At 40.8% G+C, this 25368-nt stretch overlaps 1 protein-coding gene across 1 annotated transcript; it reads right to left on the reverse strand.

Moving 5' to 3' along the window:
* Positions 1 to 15773: 15773 nt before the first annotated feature.
* Positions 15774 to 25042, reverse strand: LOC145767402 (uncharacterized). Its single transcript, XM_082579218.1, has 7 exons — positions 24721 to 25042; positions 23794 to 23925; positions 22314 to 23063; positions 21570 to 21646; positions 21056 to 21169; positions 18405 to 18568; positions 15774 to 15950 (listed from the first exon to the last, which is right to left on the reverse strand). Exons 1-7 carry the CDS (start codon positions 25026 to 25028, stop codon positions 15948 to 15950), a joined length of 1548 nt encoding a protein of 515 aa, XP_082435344.1. The 5' UTR covers positions 25029 to 25042; the 3' UTR covers positions 15774 to 15947.
* Positions 25043 to 25368: the final 326 nt, after the last annotated feature.

Here is a 25368-nt window from a genome sequence, read left to right on the forward strand (position 1 = left end):
CCCTTTTCTCTCTACCAACACCAAGAGTCTTGGCCTTGATCCAAGACTAAAACGAAAAAGAAAGTCTCATAATGCGACAGGCTGAAGTCAGAAATTTCAATTGTGATGTAATCGGCTGTTTTTAGCAATGGCTGCTTTGACACTAATAATAGCCATACATTCATGCAAGATCACAATGTGGCTGGGGAAACAAACTACGGTACTACAATGCGACAAAAAGACTATAATTTATCTTTATCAAGATGAAGTATATGAAGAAAAAGTTTAATTAAGTCATCATAGTAATTAAAATTTTCAAGCAATTTTAGGATGATTTTTTATATAATTGCTTCAGGCTTTCGCGGGCCGCACAGAAAGTTGTTTCGGGCCGCATGCGGCCCGCGGGCCGTAGTTTGCCCACCTCTGATATAGAGCCTAGATGATGAACTGTTTTATTTTGATCAACGACGCACGAGTACAAAATAATTGACACGGCGAGAAGAACACAATAAACATAGCCAGGTCAGAGACTTTAAAGAACCGGCCTGCCACGCCCCGTGGAGGCGGGAAGCGGCGTGATTATGGGGTGGCGATGCACCCGGAAGGGAAGTCCACCAGCTTAGGTCGCGGGGGCCAGGCTGGAGAGTCTAGGTACCTGTGGAAGGAAAGTGTGGATCGAGAATTTTGTGCGACTCGTCCGCAAAAGTTAGAATGGCGGAACGGGCCAGGGAGACGGGCTTTGCTTTCTGCAAACGCAAAAAGGTCAGCTCACGACGGGCCGGGCGACAGAAGTTTTATAAAGCCAGGCAGCGCCCACGTCTCCATCACGTGACCGTAATACAGGTACGTTTAACTCCTATACCCGGTCTGCCCGTAGGCAGAGCGGATAAACTTTGGGGTCTCCCACGAGGAAGAGAAGCTTAGCTACAAGGACGATTTGAATACTCGTGGGAGACGAAAATTATATAAAATCTGGAGCAAAGGCTCAATTAATTGGTGTAAAAAAAGATGGCAAGTGGGAATATATTGTATGCTTTACCTACCGAAAAAGTGTTGACGTTGAACCAACGAGCACGGATGTGCACTGGCCAGACGTTGAGGCAGGTTCGCCCAGATAGGTCGGGGGGACTAGCGATCGAAGCATAGATATGACTAGGCTACGTTACCAAGAAAAATATAGAATAGTGGGATGAAACTTTGGAGGTTGCATCGAGTTGATCGGGAAATCATGTTTATCGATGAGTTAAAAGCAACGCGAGGTTGATCCGAGCGGGACAGAGCAGCATATCGGGAGAAGGTAGTGTGTGATAATCTAAAATATTGCTTTAACTGCAGACAGTGCACACCGTTTCGACCTCCCGGTCTCATCAGTGTAGTAGTTAAGGTGTTAAACTGTTTTATTCGCATCAACAGCGCACGGGTACAAATAATTGACACGGCGAGAGAGCACAAACAAACATAGCCAGGTCGAAGACTTTCAGAAACCGGCCTGCCACACCCCGCGGCGGCGGGGAGCGGCGTGATTTAGGGGTGACGATGCACCCGGAGGGGTAAGTCCACCAGCTTAGGTCGCGGGGGCCAGGCTGGGGAGTCGAGGTACCTGTGGAGGGAGAGTGTGGATCGAAAACGTTAAATGACCCGTCCGCAAATTTAGAATGGCGGAGCGGGCCAAGGAGACAGGCTCTTTCTGCATTGCCCAGAAAGATGGCCTGCGACGGGCCGGGCGACCCGTCGCGTGTGGACGCTGGAACCGGCAGTAATTGACCGCCGGACGGCGCCCACGTCTCCCTCACGCGACCTCGGCGCAGGTACTTGACTCTTATACCCGGTTTGCTAGTAGGCAGAGCGGATAAAATTGGGGTCTACCATGAGGAAGAGAGTCAACTATTTAAGGATAATTTGGCTCTCGTGGCAGACGAAATTCAAATAAAAATGTGGAGCAGAGGCTTCCCATTTGAGGTACCTAAACAGTAACCAAAAATGGTAGCCTACTACTGCCTGATGTTTTTTCAATGTTTTTGCAAACATTGCGAAGTTAGAAAGTGAATTGGCTAAAGACATTCATCGTGTTTGAATCATCATCATCATCGACGTATGAGCAGGTCTTTCCAGGCTAGATTGGAGGGCAGGAAGTCATCAGCCACTCAACAGTCTCGTCGTTCAGGACCCTTAGGCCATGCGCACCGTGTGGAGGCCGGTGGATTAGGCAGTGGTGAATGACATGGTCTGCGGTCTGTTCTGTGGCGCCACACTCGCATTCTGATGGAGGAGCCAGGCCCCACTTGTGCATGTCCGAACGAAAGCGGCCGACGCCAGTTCGCAGGCGGTTAAGCCTGATCCACGCAAGCCTTGCGAGGGACATCCCCGGTGGACGGGGATCGGCGTCGGGTATGAAGTCACGGAGCGTGGAGGTATATGGTTTTGCCACTCCGTGTTCCACATGTGGTTCGTCCAGTGTTCCCCACTTAACCCAAGTTCTTCTTCGTTCTTAAGTAGTTGTTGTGCGGCAGGCACAAAGGGGCGTCTTGATTTCAGTCGCTGCTTTATAGGTGGTGGTCGCTTGAATGTTGGATGGAGGGGATGGTCGGGGTCCAGAGCGCGGCGAGCGAGAGGAATCGTGGCTCCTTTACGACGTTGCTCAGCAGATTGGATGCCTGCTAGGATAGGTAGACTTAGTCTGTCGGGGTGGGACGCAGGCATCCAGTCACAGTACGCAGCGCATCGTTGATGGCGGTGTTAATATGGTGGGTGTGAGAACTACGGCACCAGACTTGTGCGCAGTACTCAGCAGTGGAATGAACAAGGGCTAGGGTAGTTGTACGAAGAGTTTTGGCACCAGCTCCCAAGCAGGAACCCGCCAATCGCCTCAAAAGTGCGAAGCGTGTAAATATTTTTTTGCGCAGTGACTCCAAGTGTCGGCCGTACGTGAGTGACCTGTTCAGGGTTATGCCAAGATAAGTAGGTTCGGCAAGCAGGGAAGGCGTTCCCCGTCAATGTTGATGTTTATCTCGCGCTGTGCTTCCCAGTTGTTAAGGTGGAAGGCCGCCGACACTGTCTTAGCCTTGCTGAGCTGTAGCTTCCATTTCTGGAGGTATGCAGATAGTGTTTGCATGTCTTGGCTGAGGTTCCTCTCCACTGACTGCCAATTTCCCTCTGAGTGCAGGAGTGCCAGGTCGTCTGCGTAAGCATATTTCGTGGAGATGGTGGGGGCATGTCGTAGGTGTAGGCCAGGGATGGCGAACCTTTTTTAGTACATGGGTCACAAAAGAGACCTTAATCCTTGAAAAAGCAAAAGTGGGTCATACATTTAATTACATGTTAATGCGAAACTTGCTGTTGCATCTTCTCTGCAAGTCTTATTATCCTTGGTTGGTAATCCGCAGTTTTTAGCTTCACACATGCAGCACTCATATCTGAGCTGAGACGATTCCGTGTGCTTGATTGGATAAAATTCATGTGCGAAAATAAAGATTCGCACAAATATGAAGAACCAAACAACGTTAACAGAGCTACCGCAAATCTTTTCATAGTTTCAAAGGAATTTGGCAGGGAGTTCCACTCTGTAAGAATTATATTTTCAGCATGGTTTTCAACAGCAGGAAAGTCACAAACATCCATATCCGTTTTCATTTCAATTTTTTGTAGGAGATGATTTAAGTCTACAAATTTTGTTTTCCAACCTGCACTTTCTTGAAAGTCTACCATTTCCATTTCCAAGTTGTAAAGACAAGACGAAGCCATTCGAAGTTTGATAATTCAAGATTTTCAAATTGAATTGCATACGGGAAAAGAATGAACTGCAATGTAGTATCTAGCTTTCGGAACTGGGTACGGTAGCCTAAACCTTTCTGACATTACATTTTTGGCCTCTTTCGTCAGTAAAACATACTTGTTGAGTGCAGTTTGCTTTTGTTCATAAGTTAAATTGGTGCTGGTAAAGTGCTTCAACGACTGAGGAAAATATTTCAGCTGACCTTGTTCAAGGTTTACAGAAAAAATAGCGAGTTTCTTCTCAAATGCTTTAATATGCCCAAACATGGATAATACAATATTTCCACAGCCTTGCAATTTAGTATTCAACTTAGTATAATGCATTGTGAAGTCAGCGAAAAAATGTAAATCATTCAACCACGTAGGCTACTTTCGCTTAACTCTGGATATTTTTGATTTTTTTCAGCTAAAAAAAGTTGTACTTCTTCCAACAATTCAACAAATTGCTGTAAAACATTACCACAACTTAACCACCTTACACTGTTGTACATGAGTAAGCCATAAAATTTACTGTCACACGCGTTCAATAAATTTGCAAAATGGCGTTTATTAAGAGCATGAGATGCAATATAGTTGACTGTTTTTGTTACCACACTTGTTCAAATTTGTTGAAATATTTGTTTAAATTTCATTATTTTAAAAAAGACAAGTGGGTCACTGAAAATTTGTGATGGGTCACTTCGTGACCCGCGGGTCAGTGGTTCGCAATCCCTGGTGTTGGCTATGTGTTGAACAGGACAGGAGCCAAGACTGAGCCCTGTGGGACGTCGATTTTGAGTCGGCATAGTCTGCTTCGACGACCGCTACCGGTTGTGAGGGTAAAACTGCGGTTTTGCACAAGTTCCATCATCATATGAACCATGTGTCTGTCAGGGAGCAGACGGCCGCAAAGTAAGGCCGACTCGCAAGTAAGGCCGCTATGCCATACAGTATCATAGGCATTAGGCAGCCGTGAGATTGACAACACGGCGCCAGCCTTCTTCTTAGCCGAGAAGCTGTCCTCAATGTCTTGGGTCATAAGTGTGACCTGATCTACGGTTGATCGTCCGTGTCGGAAGCCAGCTTGTTCACGGGGGAGCTGCGGATCTTTTATTGGTTCGACACGGGCGTAGATGAGTCTCTCGAGGATCTTGAAGGGGATGCAGAGCAGTGACATTGGACGGTAGCTCTTCGGGTCCCCTGGGGGCTTCTTTGGCTTAGGAACCGCAACCACAAGGGCTCTTCTCCAGATCCTGGGAATTCTCAGGCGGCGCAAGCAGCAGGAGAGGAAGTCTTTTAACCAGGACTTTGAGGAGGCAGCAGCATGGAGTATCAACTCCGGGCATAGGTGGTCAGGGTCCGGGGCTTTACCTGGCTTTATGTGCTGGAGGGCGGCGGAAAATTCGTCCGTGGTGAACTCACCCGAGATGTTGTCTCCGTCTGGGGTTGTTACCTTCCAGAGGTCCGTCATTTCTTGTAAGACGAATCTGTCTGATTCACGGTCTCTCGATTTGTATTTCCCGTTCTCCACAAGTTGTGAGGCGATGGAATTTGCTGAAACGGGACGTTGTTGACGAGAGGCATGTGATCTGCCAGTTAGGTTGTTCAATGTACTCCATGCTATGCGACTGGAGTGCGTGAAGTTGATTGATTCAACGGCTTCTGTTCAGCGCTCCTTCCTCTTTGAGTCCAGCTTTGCCAACAGAGCTGTGGCTGAACTGTTGGTGTCATTGCCCTGAGGGGCGTGGAGGAAGTCGGAGAAGAGGCTTTCGCACTCCTTGTCCCAGCACGGCATGTAGTTCTTTCGTCGGCCGCGGGGGATAGAATGTTTTGCCGCTGATGTTATTGCATCACAAAAGTCCTAGTAAGCTTCTTCCACGTTCTTGGTGTGTGGTGATGGAAGATACTGCCTGGCTTCGTTGGTGAGGAGGCTATAGTACTCCCAGTTAGCCATTCTGAAGTTCCATCGCTTAACAGGCTTGCTCGGGACAGGCATTGTGAGCGTTGGAGCCGTGATAAGCGAGGGTCGGTGTTGGGACTTGGGGAACTTCTCTAGCACACGTTTGTCCGGTTGGCCATTATCGGGGTCATCACTCACGAAGCCAGGTCGGGGTTTGTACCAGTGTTCCAGCGCCCGGAGAAGAAGCTCGCTGCACCCTTGGGATCGTGCAGTAGGGTGAGGTTATTATTGGCTGACCATGAGGCCAGGCTTTCTCCGTCTGTGTTGGTGGTGTTGTAGCCCCAGTGAACGTGGTGGCAATTAAATCGCCAGCATAGAGGCTGGGTTGGAGGAAGTTTGTTTTAATTCTCAATTGATTGATTTTAATGCATTGCCATAGGCTACTTCATTATTACATTGTTATAGGCCTACCCTAAATAGTCGAAGATGAGCTGCTATACTGTATTTTCTGGTTATAGGCTACGATAGAAGCTGACTATTCTCACCCTGTGGTATTTCACCCCCATCCAAAGTAGGACTTGAGTATGGTATCAGCACCATACGCATGATAATCGAAATAGCCTACTGCAGCGGTCCCCAACCTTTTTGCTCTCACGAACCGTTTTTAAATAAAAATTGCCTTGCGGACCGGCGATAGGAAAAACAAAGTTTGACATCTACGTATAGCCCAGGTCCAATTTTTTATTGCGGTTTAAACACACTTTGAGCAAGATTTGTAAAATATAATAGACAATGTAACAGTTGAGGTCGGAAAATGAAGCTAGTTTAGCAGGGAGTCTGTGAGGATTGCTCCCCAGAAAATTTTGACTAAATATACGTTGCTTTGATCGCATTTTGATGCACTTTTAGGCCCAATAATGATTTATTTATGAAGTCGCACACCTCGTAATTGATCAACATCATCAAATTAAAAATAGATTTTTAGAAGTTTGAGTGACAAATTTTGATTTAAAATTAAAGTTACTTTTTAAATATATTTTCTTTCTCGACTACAGAAGGATTTCAATAATTTATTTGTTAAAAGTTTGTATAGTAGTATATTGTATGAGCTTAAAGTAAAATTTCGAAAATCCATTTCAGGTGCCCCCACCTTTCATATATAGCTTATACAATGCACATTTCACCATATACTTCAATTTTATTGTTGGGTAGTTGATTGATTGATCTTTATCCTCGGACTGGGAAAGCTTCTTTGAGAGCTTAATCCTGACAGTTTCGCGTACTTGTAGAGGCTTTGAACCAGCCGGTCACTGAGATTGACGGAGTGGAATTTTCGCTTGTGTTCTTCTTGGTGAATTATTCCATCTACTTGGTGCCACTAAATGGAGAGCTAAACTGAAATGCGTTGCTCAGTCAAATACACACCCCGAGAGCCGAACCAGCGCCGCTTGATCTTGTTTAACTGTAATTAGTTTATTCTATGGCTAAGGACATACTGGGTCGCGCCCCGGTTATTGGGAACCCCTGGCCTACTGTACAGCATAGCCTACCCGCGATCTTCATATTTCAAGCTGCATCGAAGAAATAAAAACAAACTGAATCTCACAATGAAGATAGAGTGGAAAGTCTAACTTTTATAAGCTAACGTCTTTCTTATTCCAATTTTGCAGTTCGCAATTTGAAAAAATCGCATCTCGAGTTGGCCCATGTTTAGTCAAAACACCAAGTAAAATGCAGAGCTTTTTATGATTATATGACGATTTAAGATAATGGAAATAAAAAACACGATAATCGTGGATGCGCAGAGGGAAAAATGGCTTTGGAGTCGGAACCTGGCGTATTCAGACAATGCCTGGAAATCCTAGACAATGCCTGGAAATTCACAACAATGCCTGAAAGTAGCTACTCTACAATGCCTGACAACCCCTGAAAATGCTCGACAATGCCTGAAAATGTTCTATAATGCCTAACAAACCCGTCAACCACTGATAATGATCGACAATGCCTGGAAATCCTAGACAATGCCTGGAAATTCACAACAATGCTTGAAAGTAGCTACTCTACAATGCCTGACAACCCCTGAAAATGCTCGACAATGCCTGAAAATGTTCGACAATGCCTGAAAATATTCTATAATGCCTAACAAACCCGTCAACCACTGATAATGATCGACAATGCCTGGAAATCCTATAGACAATGCTTGGAAATTCACAACAATGCCTGAAAGTAGCTATTCTACAATGCCTGACAACCCCTGCAAATGCTCGACAACCCCTGAAAATGTTCGACAATGCCTGAAAATGTTATATAATGCCTAACAAACCCGTCAACCACTGATAATGATCGACAATGCCTGGAAATCCTAGACAATGCCTGGAAATCCTAGACAATGCCTGGAAATTCACAACAATGCTTGAAAGTAGCTACTCTACAATGCCTGACAACCCCTGAAAATGCTCGACAATGCCTGAAAATGTTCGACAATGCCTGAAAATGTTCTATAATGCCTAACAAACCCGTCAACCACTGATAATGATCGACAATGCCTGGAAATCCTATAGACGATGCTTGGAACATCTCAACAATGCTTGAAAGTAGCTATTCTACAATGCCTGACAACCCCTGCAAATGCTCGACAACCCCTGAAAATGTTTGACAATGCCTGAAAATGTTCTATAATGCCTAAAAAACCCGTCAACCACTGATAATGATCGACAATGCCTTTAAATCCTAGACAATGCCTGGAAATCCTAGACAATGCCTGGAAATTCCCAACAATGCCTGAAAGTAGCTATTCTACAATGCCTGACAACCCCTGCAAATGCTCGACAACCCCTGAAAATGTTCGACAATGCCTGAAAATGTTCTATAATGCCTAACAAACCCGTCAACCACTGATCATGATCGACAATGCCTGGAAATCCTAGACAATGCCTGGAAATTCCCAACAATGCCTAAAAGTAGCTACTCTATATACAATGCCTGACAACCCCTGAAAATGCTCGACAACCCCTAGAAATGCTCCACAACCCCCCGAGAAGCTGACAATGCCCGACAATGCCTGACAATGCCTGACAATGCCTGACAATGCCTGACAATGCCTGACAATGCCTGACAATGCCCGACAATGCCCGACAATGCCTGACAATGCCTGACAATGGGTATTTAGAGGTACCCCTGGCAACCTAATTGCAACAAGAGGAAAACTTCACTCTGCCAATCTTGGCAACTGGCCCTGTGTCAAAAGCCTCTAAAAGTAAGTAAAACTTCCAGGAATAACCAGGCTTTGTCAGTCGGAGGACAAAGATTTAAAACCAAACCAAATATATATTGTCTAAACTACTGTAGTGGCACTGCAAAAATGTTTAATGTAGGCTATCCACATTACTATTGAGTCTCATTCATCCTTGTTGTTTTATCTCACCTGTGCTAATAAAAGATTACGGTAGTTGGTTAGTTTTGAATCTTTATCCTCGGACTGACATAGCCTTGACAAGTTATTCCTGGTAGTTTTGCATGGGTGCAACCTAGTTCGTACCTTGAACCATTCGTACAGTCAGTTCGTACCATGAAAAGATCGAGAAAAAAAATTAAAAAAAGCCGAAGTCGCTGATCGCAGTTTAATAGCACAAAATCGAAGTCGCTGATCGGAGTTTCCCCAAACAATTTGAAACAAACTCGAGGGTTAGGGTTAGCGGAAACTGCGGAAAAATGTTTGCAGAAACTGCGATCAGCGAGGGTTAGGGTTAGAGCATAGATTACTCTATGGTTAGAGTTAGGGTAAGCGGAAACTGAGGAAAAATGTTTGCGGAAACTGCGATCAGCGAGGGTTAGGGCATAGATTAGTCTATGGTTAGAATTAGGGTACCGTAAGGGTTAACAAAAACTGCGGAAAAAATTTTGCGGAAACTGCGATCAGCGAGGGTTAGAGCATAGATTACTCTATGGTTCGAATTTGGGTAAGGGTTAACGAAAACTGCGGAAAAAATTTTGCGGAAGCTGCGATCAGCGAGGGTTAGGGTTAGAGCATAGATTACTCTATGGTTAGAGTTAGCAGAAACTGCGGATAAACATTTGCGGAAACTGCGATCAGCGGACTTCGGTTTTGAGCTATCTTTTCTCTTGATCTTTTCAGGGGGAAAATTTTAAAATGATTGCGGAAACTGCGACCAGCGACTTCGGCTTTTTTTAATTTTTTCTTTCGATCTTTTCAAGGTACGAACTGACGGTCCGAACTGTTCATGGTACGAACTACGGTAGGTTGCATCCGTTTTGCATACTTGTAGAGGCTCTTGACGCAGGGCCGGTTACCGAGATTGGCAGAGTGAAGTTTACCGATTGTTGAAGTGTTGGGGACGGGGAATTATTCCATTCACTAGATGACACTGAATGGAGAGCAGTCCTTAAATGCGTTGCTGAAGCGCACATCCCGAAAGTCGAACCAAAGCCGCGTGATCTTGAGCCCGGCGAGTAACCAGATTAGATTTAGTGCCCCATCAGTAGGCCTATCACCTTTGAGGCCTTGATATCATCTGAACTTACTGAGATATAACGTGCAATTGCAATTCCACAATCGGCCTAACCACTCCAGTCTCCAGTTTTTAGTTGACAAGAATATGACGTTAATACGTTGACGTCACACATTGAAATCGACTAATATTTAAAGCGGATGTGGGGTGAAAATGTTTAAATCTTCATCCTCGGACTGACAAATTCAATTCAATTTATTTTTCTTTGTCGGAAAACAACAGCAATGATAAAGTTACGAATAGTGAACGGGAACAATGCCAACAAAAGGAAAAGGTGGCAAAACTACAAAAGTTTAAAACGTGCAATTCAATTCAATTTATTTTTTACTGCTGGCGCAAACATGTACAGAACGGCAAAGTAAACATACGAATTTGACACCAACAAAAGGGAAAGATGACAAAACCCAAAAGTTTAAAATATACATCAACAAAACAGTGTTACCACTATCTTAAAATTGCACAGCCACCAAACCTAGAAGCGAGATAGAAAAAAAATTTTTTTTTTTCGTGCAATAGTTCTACAATTACAATTAACACTTGCAAGTGCAAGGGCGATTAAACTTTATAACACAAAAAAAAAATTCAAAAGGTGACAAATCCTTGATAGGTTATTCCTGGTAGTTTCGCATAATTGATTGATTGAATCTTTATCTTTGGACTGGGAAAGCTTCTTGCAGAGCTTAAATTTTTACCGTGTGAATGTGTAGCGGACGCTGTAGTCAACACGCGTGCTCATATACAGCCGTCAATGAGGATGGCGACATTCCTGGGCATGACTGGCGAAGAATGACCGGGACACGAAGTCGTCTTCTCTACTGCCTTGTTTATCGACTGCACTTAACAAAATAATGCTTGATCACAAGTAGAGTTCTTCAAGACTGCGTTATTTATTAACTCGACTCCTAACTTCCCAAGAACAGAATCCAAACACACCAAAAAGGTAAACACCGAACAACTAATAACTTTACCACCAAAACTTAGTTCAGCATACTGGCGTACTACATCTTTAACTCAATTCAAAGGAAAGAAATTTAACTTCGGAATTGAAGAACTTCGTTTTCACTTTCATTTACAATTGCATCTTTCAAAGAATAGAATTTTACATATTACATCTGGAATCCTATAGTTTCATTTTACATATTACTTTTTAAAAGTTACATCTTCCAGGTTACATTTCACAAGCCACATATCACAAGCCACATCCTACAATTTACATCAGGAATCATAGTTTCAGTTTCTTAAAAAGAACTGTGGTTTTGATTGGAAAGGCGCAGCCACAGGCATTACAAACTCTACACGCGACCATATAACGCAACACAACGGTAGATCTACGTGTCGATGAAGTACAGTAGGAATGCGATTCAGGCATAATGCAAAAATTGATTACAAGACTGCATTACGAGAGCACGCGGTATTTGTTAATTGGAGCAGAATATTCCAGAATTCAACTTGACGTCAGTGAAGTGACGCGCGTTACGTCAGAGAAAAAGAACTCTCCAGCGTCACAAATGCAATCATTTTTCATTGGCGTGTTTGGTTCAGTGGTTTCGTCTTTTGCCTTATATTCGTGAGGACATCAGTTCGACGCCCATCGAAGTCAATTTTTTTTTCTTTACATAATTTTTGCGGTGCACACAGTGGCGTAGCTAGGGAATGTGAAGGAATGTGCCGCCAGGGGCGCATTCAGATTTTGCCGCCCCTTCAAGAAAAAGCATGTGAAAGTGAAAATGAAATGCATTTTTTTATCAGATTATAATCAAAATCAAAAATCGTAGTCTGAAAGTGCCGCCCCCAGACGTGTTTTGCACCATTCTTCGCAGTTGGGCCAACTTATTTTAAAATCTTTGGGCCTACGTAATCCCAACTTTACTGCCAACGTAGTTCATCGTTGGTATCTACGCTGGCCCAACGTAGGCTATTTTGCACCATTCGTGGTAGTTATGCCAACTTATCTTAAAATCTGTGAGCCAACGCAATTCCAACCTCACTGCCAACGTAGTTCATCGTTGGTAACTACGCTGGCCCAACATATTTTGCACCAATCGTTGTAGTTGAGCAATGAGTTTAACCACTAACGACACGGAGGCGAGTCGTCTTTATTAAGTAGGCTACTAACTTTTATGTGCAAGGTAAACAAACAAAGGGACGACAAAAATGAAATATTTTGACAATATCAAGCAAATTACCGGAATAAAAAATATGCCAAAAGTACTAGCAAAAACAAAAAACAGAGCAAAATGGAGGGAGTGCATATGGGAGGCCACAGCTGATCAAATATGATTAATCTGTTGAAAACGAAAAATAAGCTTATAGCCAGTGATGGGCATTATCGGCGATAATTTATCGGCGATAATTATCGGCGATAAATTTTTATCGTTTATCGTTATCGCTTAATTATTTTTTCAGTTATCGTTTATCGTTATCGCCAAAGGCAATATTTGATTATCGCCGATAATTAATCGCCGATAAATTTTATTTCGGATCAACACACAAGTGGAAAGATCATGAAAAGTAATATTTTTACTAGCCACCTAGTTAATGATACTAAAATTAAAACCAGTTCTTCTTCAGTGCCTGAAGTGTGTGTGCACAGGTCGTTGTCAAGGGAGGGGGCACGCCCCCCTGCAGTGACGGCCCTGACAACACAATAATTCTTAGAGTTGCAAATTGCAATGCAATGAAATGCATGCAACAAGTCTCTTGTTGTTTTGCTGCAATGGGCAATCGCGAGTGAATTTTACAATTAAAATGTAAGCGCATGGCGGTACAGATTCCTTTGAAGCGAAGCAAAAGAAATGGGCAAGTGGTTTGTGAAAGTGTCGCAATACGAGGCCGCTTTTACATCGGAAACATGGTCTTTCGCGCCACCTCACGATCAACTATTTTATTCTTGTGTTTTCTTTTCGTTGGAAGTGTTAGTTTTTAGTAATTGTCGTAAAAAAATAAAATCTCTCGCGTAAAAACATGAAACTTACTGTTTTAAGCGCATTAAATCTTTAGATGAGTAGATGAACTAAAATTGTAAGAACTGGCCTTGAGACGTGTACGTCACAAACTCAGTTTACAAGACAAAATTCATACACAATAACAACACAAGATCGGTTATAGACTGTAAGATCGATTTTTTTCTAGCTTGGCGATATAACTTTAATCCAAAAATAATAACCAAATGCGTAAGTGCCATTTAACTTAAAAAGTTAACCCATTTGTGCCGAAAGTGAAAGTAGGCCTACTTAAAAAAAATTTCGGAAAATTTAAATATTGCATAGTTATGACCTAAAAGACATATCACAATTATTTTTTTCCTTATTGTGTTTGTACTTTTTGAGAAAAAAGCTGTCCTATATATAAGACGCTAGGCAAATCCGTTATCAAATTTCACAAGTTTCTTGTGCGTAATGCGTGTTATTACATTTTACTTATCGCTCAAAGTGATAAATGGGAAATGTCTTGTTCATGTTTTGTCATGTCAATATTGTCATCGAGCATTTTATTGAAATAAAAGTTCAAAAAATATGAAGATGAAAATTAGCAAAGTAACACAACATCACTGAAACAAGTCATTGCGGAATATGATATTGCTTGAAGCATTTGACATGCAGACCGACATCATATTTTTTGCATCTTGTAGTAGTTTTTGCATGACAATAGGCGCATTGAGTTGCGTGGTAAAATTATGCTAAATACAGTATTACCTTTCTCATTTACTTATGCGAATGCGACATAGCCTACCTCAATCAAATATTTTTATTCCCACTAATACAGCGCCTATATTGTAATTCTTATCTCAACAACTCAGCGTTCTGCCATTGCTTTAATGATGGTGTTCACAAAGAAAACAAAAAAATTTATCAGTAAATTTCGATAATTATGTTATTGTTCTAAAACAAACACGACTAATTTGACAAGCTTGATGGATTTCACAGTATGCACATTTTTACTACCAATAACGCTTAAGATTACTGATAAATTTTCAAGCATTTTGCGTTTTTTGGAATTTTTTTAATTATTGCTGACTTTGCTGTAGCCTAAACAGCCCTTTAAGCAGAAAGCAAAATACAAAGTTTGAAATTTTTTATGGTATTTTCATTTGATTTATTTATTTTGCCTACTGCACGTAAGCGGCAGTGTAACTCAATTGATAAAAGCAGCCAACTGGTATCTGAAGGTATAATTATGAGCACGGCGGTTACCTCAGTGGTTTGATTCTGGATCAAGAGGTTGAAGATTCGATACCTACTGCCGCTGTTGCGATTCTATTCATGCATAACTTTAAAAAAGTTTTGTCCCTTTACACTACAGTATATTATGTTCGATTTTTCGTCATGTTGATGAAAACAGTTCGTGCTGCATGGAATGGGGCAGCGCTAATCAAGAAAAAAAAAATTATTGTTATCGGACATTATCGGCGATAATTTATCGTTTATCGTTATCGCTTAACTTTTTTTTGATTTATCGTTTATCGTTATCGCTTTAGGCATTTTTCGTTTATCGATTATCGTTATCGCTTAACTGAAAAATGAGTTATCGCGCCCAACACTGCTTATAGCCTACTTAAGTTTACTTTAGCCTGTATGTGAACTTGAAATCTAGGCTACATCATACACACCATATGCAAACACCTCACATGTTTTTGATCTTTTCCGTTTGTTGGTTTTGTTCCTGTGTTCTATTTTAACAATATCATTTCTTATGCGTTCCGAAAAAAACAAAACAAATGAATTTAGTTGAAAGTTACGCCATTCTGCCTGAACAGTAACTTTGTAGGTGGCGGTGGCGCTATGGTGAAATCTTTTTATAGCTGTAACAAAACAATGAGAGTGGGATGGCGCAGTGCATAAGGCATTGGCTTTCCAATTATGCGAATCTGGTTCGATTCCCAAGCCTGATTGTTGAAAAAACCGCTCACGTCTACCCAGGGTGTAGAAAATCGGGTGGGCATAATTTCTGCAGGAAAGGCGGCCGAGAGAAAGAAACTGACCACCCTGCTCTTCTTCGTGCCGAAGGCTTAGTACAATGAGAACCTTATCTTTTCTTACCTCACGCTTGAATAAAGTATGGGATCACATTTATCTTTTAACAAAACAATGTTATTGAATAAACCTATGTCAATAAACCAATGCGGGTTCAATCGTTTGGTATGAAGAATTTTTAAAAGTTTGCAGTTACAAATAGGCTAATTGTCGTAATTGATAGTTCTACAATTATAGACGATGATTACTATATGACGAGTCACCGAGTGACTGTGGTCTAGCCTGGCCAAGTAACTTAACCACGAAGGCAAGCTCAAATCAACCTCATGGAATGAATCATAGTTCAAGAAGATAACTGATAAGTCAAATTAAAAAAAAAGGAAAAAATAGGGTTTCCCAGTTTATTGGCACGCATGAGCCCGTAGGGGAGGCTTTATTATATTACATACTACAGTTTTGAAGCTGTCGTATTTGCACATGTCAAAACAATTCGCAATTCATTGTTATGACTCTGTCAATACAGCAATTAAACTATGTTAACAATATCTTATTTTGTTTCACCAAATCCGAGGACGACAGCATGCAGCAATGAAGGAATGTGGACGAAGTAGTGTAAAACACAAACATCGGTCACGAGGAAAGCGTGTATTTACAAGGTATTACAAACGAAACAAGCACTTGTACGTAATATTAAAAAATGTTGAAGAAAACGTTACAAGAAATGTGATTTTTTTAGATGAATGTCCATTTCGTACCAGTTCCTTACACACGAAGCAATCATCAAGTTTGCCATTGTTCTGCCATGTTCGATGGATGTCACTGCAACAGAATTGACAATAAGAAAATTTACCACACTGGATAAGCACATATTCCTATATCTAGCAACTAATATTATGTTTGTTTGTCGTATCCAGGCTTACACCCTCGTGGTTGAAGATTTAGGTTAAGTGGACGGGAAGGCAAGGAAGCCAATCTTCGTGCCCACCTTCAGGCATGCCTTTAAGTGTCCTGCCAAAGACACAGCCGCATGCTCTTGAGCGGTGTCGAACCGGCGCCCTTTCGATTGAAGTTTCATGGTTTTGTCGGCTGCATAGCCGAGTGGTAAACTAATATTATGGTAGGCTATATATCAATTAATTACAACTGCTGTATGATTGCTATCGGTTTCTTGGAAGCCCATGCAGTGGCATGAGCAGATTATCTTCATGGAAAAGAGCGTATTTTGATTCATGTAAATCAGCAGAAACATTGACAATAATATGGGAAGGCTACGCTTTATGCAAAGAAATGTTTGATATGAATGTGATAACTAGGTTACCGTACTACATGCTCCTTTTTATTTTTTTTTTAATCTTTTTACAGAAGGCTTTGCTCATTTCAATAAAACCTACATCAACGGTTGTTGTGTTTTGTAAAAATTTCTTGGAGCTGTTGTGATATCACATGACGCAACAGGTGGACACCAAACGTCACATTTGACGTCATACAGGCTTCCGAATGACAAGACCGCATTAAGTCATATTTGTGGGTGAAAAACAGCAAGAGAGTTGTTGTCGATTAATTCGTTGAGATCCAGGATCTTTCCTTCTACCATCCCATATTTGGCAATGTTCACCGGGACTATACAGCAAAAGGCCATTAGAAACCAGCCTTAGTTCATTGCTGAGAAAGGTGGTGTGGTGTCAGTGTCACTTTGTAACGCATATGGTCGGTGTGGATTGCAACCAACTGTTAAAGCGAGGCAGAGGAAGGAAGCTGACAAGATGCTGTCTTCTACTGGCTAACAACACGGGATGATAAAGTCGAAAGTTATCCTAACTAGCTTGAATACATTGAGCAGACACAGTAGTTGAGTCTCCAGTCCTCAGAAGGATTTCTTTATTGATTACCCTGCACGTGCACACGTGGCAAACACAACACACTATGTACCCAGGTTATCAAACCAATAAGGCATAGGTCTACGCAGTGGCGTTGCAGCCACCTGGCGGTTCTGACTGCAAGGAGGCGGAAAAATGAGGCTGCACAGTGCACACAGCACGAGAAATGAAGTAATGCATAAATAAATAAAACGTAAAACAAGAAAATGATTTACAAAGAGACAGCTAGCAAGTAAGACGATGCATGTTTCAAGCTTTGGACAGATTTAAACTTGAAGCTGAAACTAGGTTTACCGGCATACACCACTTGAACGATATGTTTGGATTTTTAAATCCTCACGCGCTGCTGTAAAGCGAAAGTCACAATGGATTCATCAACGCTTTTAAAAGCACTTATGACGACGAGATGGACTTTTTGGAGTTAGCTGTGGAAATTGACAGATTTAAGAAGCTGCGGTGTGAAGCAGTGAAACCACGTTTGATCGTAATGCAACAGCGTTTGATGTTTTACAGTGGTTAGCTAAATCCATGGCTAAATCACACCTACTTGATTCGACACCATATTTATGCTTGTGTCCGAAACTTTATCTTACCATTGGTGTTTCAATGGCGATCTGTGAAAGGAGTTTCTCAAAGCTCAAAATGATGAAGTCGTATTTACGTTCTACCATGAATGATAATCGGCTATCAGCTCTATCAATTCTTTCCATAGAAAGAGACTGCGCGTTCAAAAACTTGATTTTGAAGATATTATCGCTGATTTTGCTTCGGCGAAAGCTCGAAAAGTTCAATTTTGAGGCGGCTATTGACCTTTTATTTGCCTAATAGCCTACATTTGTTGTCCATTTTTTGTCTTTTATTTCTGGCCTTAACTCTGAGACAGTGAGGCTTCTTTCTCAAGCAATATAGAACTTCTGAGACGCGGCACATTATTTGTAATTATTTTTATTGAAAAGATTGCTTGAACATGAAACTATGTCAAAATTTGCTGCCGTCTACATAGGGCGGCATTTTCAACGAAAGCCAGGGGCGGCAGCATATGCTCCTACGCCACTGGGTCTACGTGCACCAAATTGTTTCAACTTGAAAAGAGCGATCGAGATCGTGCGATAACTTTTATACCAGATGAGAATGTGACATCTAGTGACGACAAGAAAGATTAATCATGAATTTCTTAATAAGCGTCTAAGAATATCAGTACTTCAAGAGATTGAGAAGTCGAATTCAATGCAAATGCAATATGATACAGAATGCGTAGTCACAGTTGGTACGTCATATGTGGAAAACCATTTAAGGATCAAGTTGTGTTTAAAAAAATCATCCAGTATTGAACCATCGCGGCCAAGAGGTCGCGGTTATCTTGATGTTACCTAAAAATCGAAGTATTTCAACCTACCTGGCATTCCACACAACTCTTCCATTTGCTTTGTTCCTTGTTAGTGTAACACCAGTCTGACCAATAAAGAAAAGATTTAGGAATGCAGGTGGTGTATGTTTTCCGTAGGTATTCAACAGGGAACTGACATTCTTCTCCGTCTTCAGTGCAATATCGCTTCAGTTCTGAATTTCAATAACTTGTTTTCAAAACGTCATTTAAAGAATGCTCAAACAAAAATATAAAAAATTATTAACTGTAGACAGTGCACACCGTTTCGACCTTCCGGCCTCCTTAGTGCAGTAAGTACACTGGTATGGCCATGGAGATATATACCTCCATGTGACATTTTCTCATTTGTTGTACCTAAGTTCCAAATATGGTAGGCTACTATTGTCAACCTTGCCAAAGTTTAAAAAATAGTTAGATGCCTAAATGGGATTCGATACTATTTATAGGCCTACAACTTAGTTATGCGAAATTTTTATTCTCAAACCGAGAAAGCTTTTTTTTCGCTTAATTTTGAACCCTAATTCTGCATGCTTGTAGAAACTTTTTAAAGTTTAGACTTTATACCCTTGACGCAGCCCCGGTTACCGAAATGAACAGAGTGAACGTTTCGCTTGTTGTTGTCAGTAAATTACAGCATTTCACCAGTAGGTGCGCTACATGAAGAGCTGTTTTTATCAAACCATCGCCGATTGATCTTGCGGCTTCTTTGTGTAGCCTACAGCAGTGGTTCCCAACTCGTTTTTCAGGCGACCCATTTTTAAATTTTTTTTAGTTCGGTAAAATCTTGCGACCCAAGCAAATTGTCGTAATATTTTAAAAGCCATACAAGATTGTGTTGCAAACAAACAGCACTACAAAAGCCGTAACTTTTTTCGAAAATAATATGTTTATCAAATCACTAATGAGATAGCTGTGCTGGCTTGCTGTCAGTGAGTTTTTGAAATCGAGGCGTTATTTTGCTTAGGCATAGCCGCATGTCGGCTTCAACTTTCAGCCGGTTTCGCTGTTCAGTTTTCAATACACACATGCCGCTAAATTTAATTTTACAAAGCCAAGTTGTTGCAAATGGAATCTGTTTTTGAATCCCCAATTGTGAAACTGTGGGATACACTTTGTACATGGAAGCCCAAAAGTGGATGTTTACATAATCTTTGGGGTATTTGTCTTTGAAGGACGCAAAAGAAATACGGTTTGCTACTTCTGTCGTTACTGTTCTGTTCTGCAACATGGATGGAAAGTTGAGACAGATCTTTTCCAACAAATGGATCAATTATCCAATCATTTTGGTTACTACGTGTTAGAGATTCTCCATAGCAGTGCCAAACTTTTTGGCAAACTGTTCCAGGTGTCTAATTATTGTTATCGTTTGCTTAATATCAACTTCATTGCCACAGATATATTGCGTTAGCTGAGGAAATATATCGTACTCATCTCTGGTGACATAACTTTTCCAGAATATGAGTTTTTTGTGTTAAGCAGAAACTTTTGCGGCGCGATCAATCACCGTAAAACCGTTGCCTTGCATATATAAATTTAGAGAATTCAGAGAGTCAAATATAGCCTATCGGCAAGGTAAGCAACTTTTGCCTTGAAATCTTCTTGCAAAAACTTCTCGGTTAATCTCACACAGTTCTGTTGCCTCAGGAAGATAGCAATCTCCTCTCGCAAATTACAAACTCGCTTCAGGACACGACCTCGTGACAACTATCGCACTTCTGTGTGCAACAGCAATGCTTGATAATAATCAGAATCCACAAAGACGAAAACAAATGCCGATTTAGTTGACTTGTTTTGATGAAGTTTACACACTTCACATCATTCAACACTTCGTGCAGCTCTTGAGACAGCTTTTTTGCAGCAAAGGCCTCTCTGTGGAGAAAGCAATAAGTCCATACAGCACTTAGGGCTTTGTCTTTGATGCGTTTTACCACACCAGACTATGCGTGGTCCAACGTGTGGAAAACTTTGTCATAGTTTGTCCGACATAGCGTTCGTGACATATAGTGCACGTTACAATATATATCCCGTAACTTTGTCAAGTTAATTTATGTTTGAGACTGAAATTTTTGTTGGGTTTACATTTAATAATAATAATAAAAGCTAAAATTGTTAAAACTTCTTGCACTATTATACGATCATGCTACAAAGCTTTCCGATGTCTCGACATGAAACGCTTCATGACTTGTGTTTATATTTTCCAGTTTTGTGATCGAACTCTTCACGTTTTAAATTTTTTTTATTGTTATTTTTTTTCGCCCAAGATACAATATGCCTGAAAAACAAGCGACCCCAAAAAATTATCAGGCGACCCAACTTTGGGTCGCGACCCATGAGTTGGGAACCACTGGCCTACAGTATAAAGTCGGACACGACTGCCTGAGTTGTTGTTGTTGCTTTATCGTTACAAGAATAGAAAATTATTGCGAACGTTTCCGATGGCGGGCGGCGGCAGCTTGCATTTATGATGACATAATGACCCTTTGTGAACATCACGTCTTTTTAGCATCATTTTTTAGATTTCCATAACCAATCAATCAATTCTGATAGCAGGCTCCTAATCTACACATTCATATGTATGATCAACCCAAACTTTTACTCAGACGAATAGGCCTATAACTAATTTACGACGTGCCATTCTCATCTGTCTTTGTTCTTTCTACCTGGCAATGGTGTTGCAGGTTTCATCGTTACAAGTCTCCTTTTCTGTCTTTTCTTGTCACAGGAAGACTTGTCGATGCTTGTAAAGTTTAGACCTGTCGAAAATTCATCACGTCCTGAAAGTGAACAACAATATGTGGAAACATTATAAATTTAACCAATAGCGTTGACAGAGAGGTTTTGGGGTTATTTTGAGGCCTGGGCCTGAAGAGTTTTTAGGGGGCTGCAACCTTTCCAAAGGCCCGGGAACTTGAAGAAGTCACTACCGTACGTATTTTTTGGACCTACAATAAAGAGTTTTTCTAAGAAGTGTCTCAACCGCCCTGGATTTAACTCCTGTAACGAAGTGGTTCAAATTAATTAGTCTAACTTAATAAAGATTAGCCTGCTACGATAGGAAACTTTTTTCGTCAAGTCGGTCGGAAAAGTAAACATTAGCGGGTAACAGAACACCACTCATTCCATTGTTTTGGTTAGTATGGTTGGTTATAAAAAAAAACATTAGCTACACTTTACCTGATACCTTTCTTAGTTTTGGTTCTGTCTCATTGCAGATGATTCTCCCAAAATCATTGATAAAGTGAATCTTTTTGCTGAGAAATACAAAGTAAACTTAGGCCTAATCTTAGTTTTCGTTTGGCTTCACCCAACCCCTGGTTGTGCAAGAAAGCCTTTAAGTCCAAAAAAAATTAAGAGTGAACAGCCCGGCACAATATAGGCGACGTAGACGGTAGACAAAATATTTTTTGTGCTGTCAGAAGAATCGAAAACAAACCGTCCAATCTCTCAAAACCTGCAGAAAAAAAGAAATATAGGCTACAATATGTATTCGACCTGTATATTATGCGTTGAAATGATGTTGAGATACTATGCATTTACATCAACAACTTGAAAAACAGTCCCACTTCAATGTCATATTTCGCCCACCTCCCCTGTCTGAACTGGATTCTTCGATTACCCAATGGCTCTCACGTTAAGCTGTAGATCTCAGTTTTATAAACAAATTTAAAAATTTCAGTCTACAGCGATTCCTCCATGGATCATTAACTTACTAATAGTAGAAGTTGATATCGAATGACAAAATATTTTAGATTTGTGTCAGATAGGAATCAAATCTTTGACGAAAAACTTTGGCAAAGAAAAGAGCATTTATGACCTACAGTAGTTTTCATATTTCGCGTTTTAGTAGAAATATCCTAATCGCAGTTCACCTTTTTGGTCTTTAAGTTTATCTTTCAAGCTCTTAGCCATGAGACCTACCCGATTTTCTGGCTCTTTTTCGCTTTCTTTTTTAGTTGTTTCCTAAGGGCGACTTTAAGTTTGCTGATGTCTTGCACAAATGCACAGTTGCAAATCCATTTGTTGCCAGCTAAAGTCATCCTTGTCAACTGACGGTTGTAAACGAACCATTGAGAATCATACGCCTTGAGTTGGTTTCCAGCTAAATCAAGTGTTTGTAGATTTGGAAACAAAGAGAAAGATCCAGAATCAATGCTAGAGATCTTGCATCCTCTTAAATCCAATTCTTGCAACTGACTAGTTGTGTGAAAAAACGTGCGGCTTGTTATTTTCTTTATCCCGACGTTCCCAGCTAGTCTCAAACGTTTCAATCGTATCAGATTATTGAAAGACAATGAGTGGGAAGTTGTGAGCTTATTGTTGCACAGGCTAAGCTCACGCAACGATATTGGAAGTGAATTGCTGTCAATTGTCAAAAGGCTATTCGAGTCTAGCTTCAAGCTTCTTGTATTGTTGAGATAGCGAAGATCTCCCACGTCATCAACAGCATTTTTAGACAAGGACAATTTTACCAAAGTGGTCGGTAGATTTTTTGGCATGGTCTTCAACAAATTTCTTCTCAAAATTAGCACTTTCAGGCTCAGTAGATTCTCAAATGCGGTATCGCCAATTGTTGATATTTGATTGCCACCTAAATTGAGAGCTCGCAAGCGACGCAAATCGTGCACGGCTGTGGGAATAAACTCGAGCTTGTTGCGGTGGAGATCTAGTCTGGAAAAACAGATGCAAGCTATAATTTCTATGAACATGTAGTAGACTGATTTTTGCTTTTAGTAGTGTAAATATTTGTAGTGTAAATATTTCAGTATTTCACAAGTGTAAATAAAACGATCTGCTTCTATCAACACCTGTGAAGCCTTCTATGAGTAATTTGCTGCACCAACATTTTGAAACATTGAAGATAATGCCCGGATTCCTTTCGCCATTGAGAAAGTTTATAAAGCATAAAGCAAAGCATAAGCATAAGACATGAGAGACTACAACTGGAGCTAGCATTGAGTCCACGAAGAACACCTCACAGAGAAACCCTTACTATTAAAAAAAAAGTGATAATAACCAATTTTATGACTGGTTGAAAATTGTATCAAATGTTTTGATAACAGCCATTCAGGCAGTAAGAAAAGTAATAAATCGGCTCCAAAAAAATATTTTTTTAATTTGTAGCTTGTGAAGCTAAATTCTTCAATAGCCTATTGCATAAGCTATCACCAAATGAAATTATTATTTTTTTTCATTTGATTTTCGCTTCTTTACCAGTCCGTATTTTTGAGGGTCTCTGTATTTTTCAAAGCAGAGCTTCTCGGAAGTATACAACGCTTCAAAGTTAAATATTCAACATTTAAACACCGGGTAGGCCTAACCTAGGGATGGTAAAAGTAGTAAAATATCAGTCAATTCTTAATGGTAAAAGTAATAAATTCTTAATGATCTTTCTTCTTACATTTCAAGGTGTGGTGTTGGGAAGAATACGTCACGAGCCATATATTCAATACCATTGCGAGACCATCGAGCACTTCTTAAATTTGGAAAGAAAATCAGATCGTCACTGGACAAAGTTATCAAATTTTGTTGTCTGCAAGCACAAACAGTCTGTTAAAAAACTTCAAACGAAGAAAATGTGTAGGCTACTAACTTGTTGAATTCGATAGACTTTTCTATAATTTGTCCCAAAGCTAGGATTTGTTCGATTATTCCTCCTCTTGGTTGGTAAGCTGCTTGTATTGAGCGAAAGAATGCATATAAATCATTTTTTACGCGTGTAGCAATAATGTTGTTGGTATCACCGAAACTAAATGAAATGGTTTGATCATTTTGGGTTCAAAAACGACTTTGGGAAGAATGTTTGTAAGTTGCTTCAACACTAAGTTTGAGAAAATCCGACGACCAAACTTAGGCTACGTTAAACATTGTTTCGTTGTCGCCAAACATTACATTGATTTGGAAAGAAAAAGTTTGAAATCTGGAAGGTGCGCTACGTATTGAAAATAAAGTTAGGCAGGTTTCTTGTCACTTACTTTAAAGGTTTGTCTCTTGGCCTGAACCTAGGTAGACCTAGCCTACTGGTACGCTTCTCGCATTACCCGGCGAGGAAAGGTTACTTTTCTTTCTATACCATGTTTAACATTATAAGACGTTGGAACGACGTAAAAATGTAACTTTTTCTGATTGAATAATGAAACAGTAAGGTGAGTTTTTCTCTCGGCCACCTTCCTTACGACAGCTGCTGCTTAGCTTTCCAAATCATTGCACACTGCGCCATGGTCAGGGGTGTCTTTCAACACCCAACCTTACCGAGTGTTAAACCAGGAATATATGGTTGTAAGCTACAGTATCCACTTTGCCATTCAATTACATCACATTATCTTACCTGGTTACAATAATACTTGTTATTTTTTCACCAGTTTCCTTGGTCACGTTCCTCGTCGGAAGGCTTTGCAAGCAGTCAGGCTTGGAACAAACGATTGAGTGTCGTCTTCTGCACTTACAAAGTGGTGTGCCCGCAGAACAAGACTTTGTGGCTCTTTTAACTGGTAATGGCGAGCTTCTGTTAGTTAATCCTGTTACTCTATCAAATCCATGAGCAAGCTTTAGTGACTTCCGTTTCAATTTTCCACAAGAAAACTTGAAGCTTAATGTTAAAATTACAAAAATCAGAAAAACTGTTCTTTTCCTCATTGCGAACTGGATTATAATCTAAGCAAGTAAGATCAGTCAAGACTGTGCTTAAATGTAACCGGCCTAAATAAGAACCTATGCGACTAAATTTAAGAATTTTTCGTAATGAGAAGCGAAACTACATAAGTTATGCTATTTAACTTGTCCTCTAGACTGGCAAGTTTTAAATATTTTTGCTCTACGGTACACCAAAGAATTTCGGAAACTACGGCGCCACATCGCCTTTTTTCGTCATGGCTTCTGGTCGAAATGTTGCCTTTCACAATGTTTTTATCGAAGCTGCTACGTTAGACAAAGCATATAGAATGAAAGTTACTTAAGTATTTACATCAATGTTTGT

The sequence above is a fragment of the Aplidium turbinatum genome, chromosome 3, assembly GCF_918807975.1.
Source record: "Aplidium turbinatum chromosome 3, kaAplTurb1.1, whole genome shotgun sequence".
Lineage (NCBI taxonomy): Eukaryota > Metazoa > Chordata > Ascidiacea > Aplousobranchia > Polyclinidae > Aplidium > Aplidium turbinatum.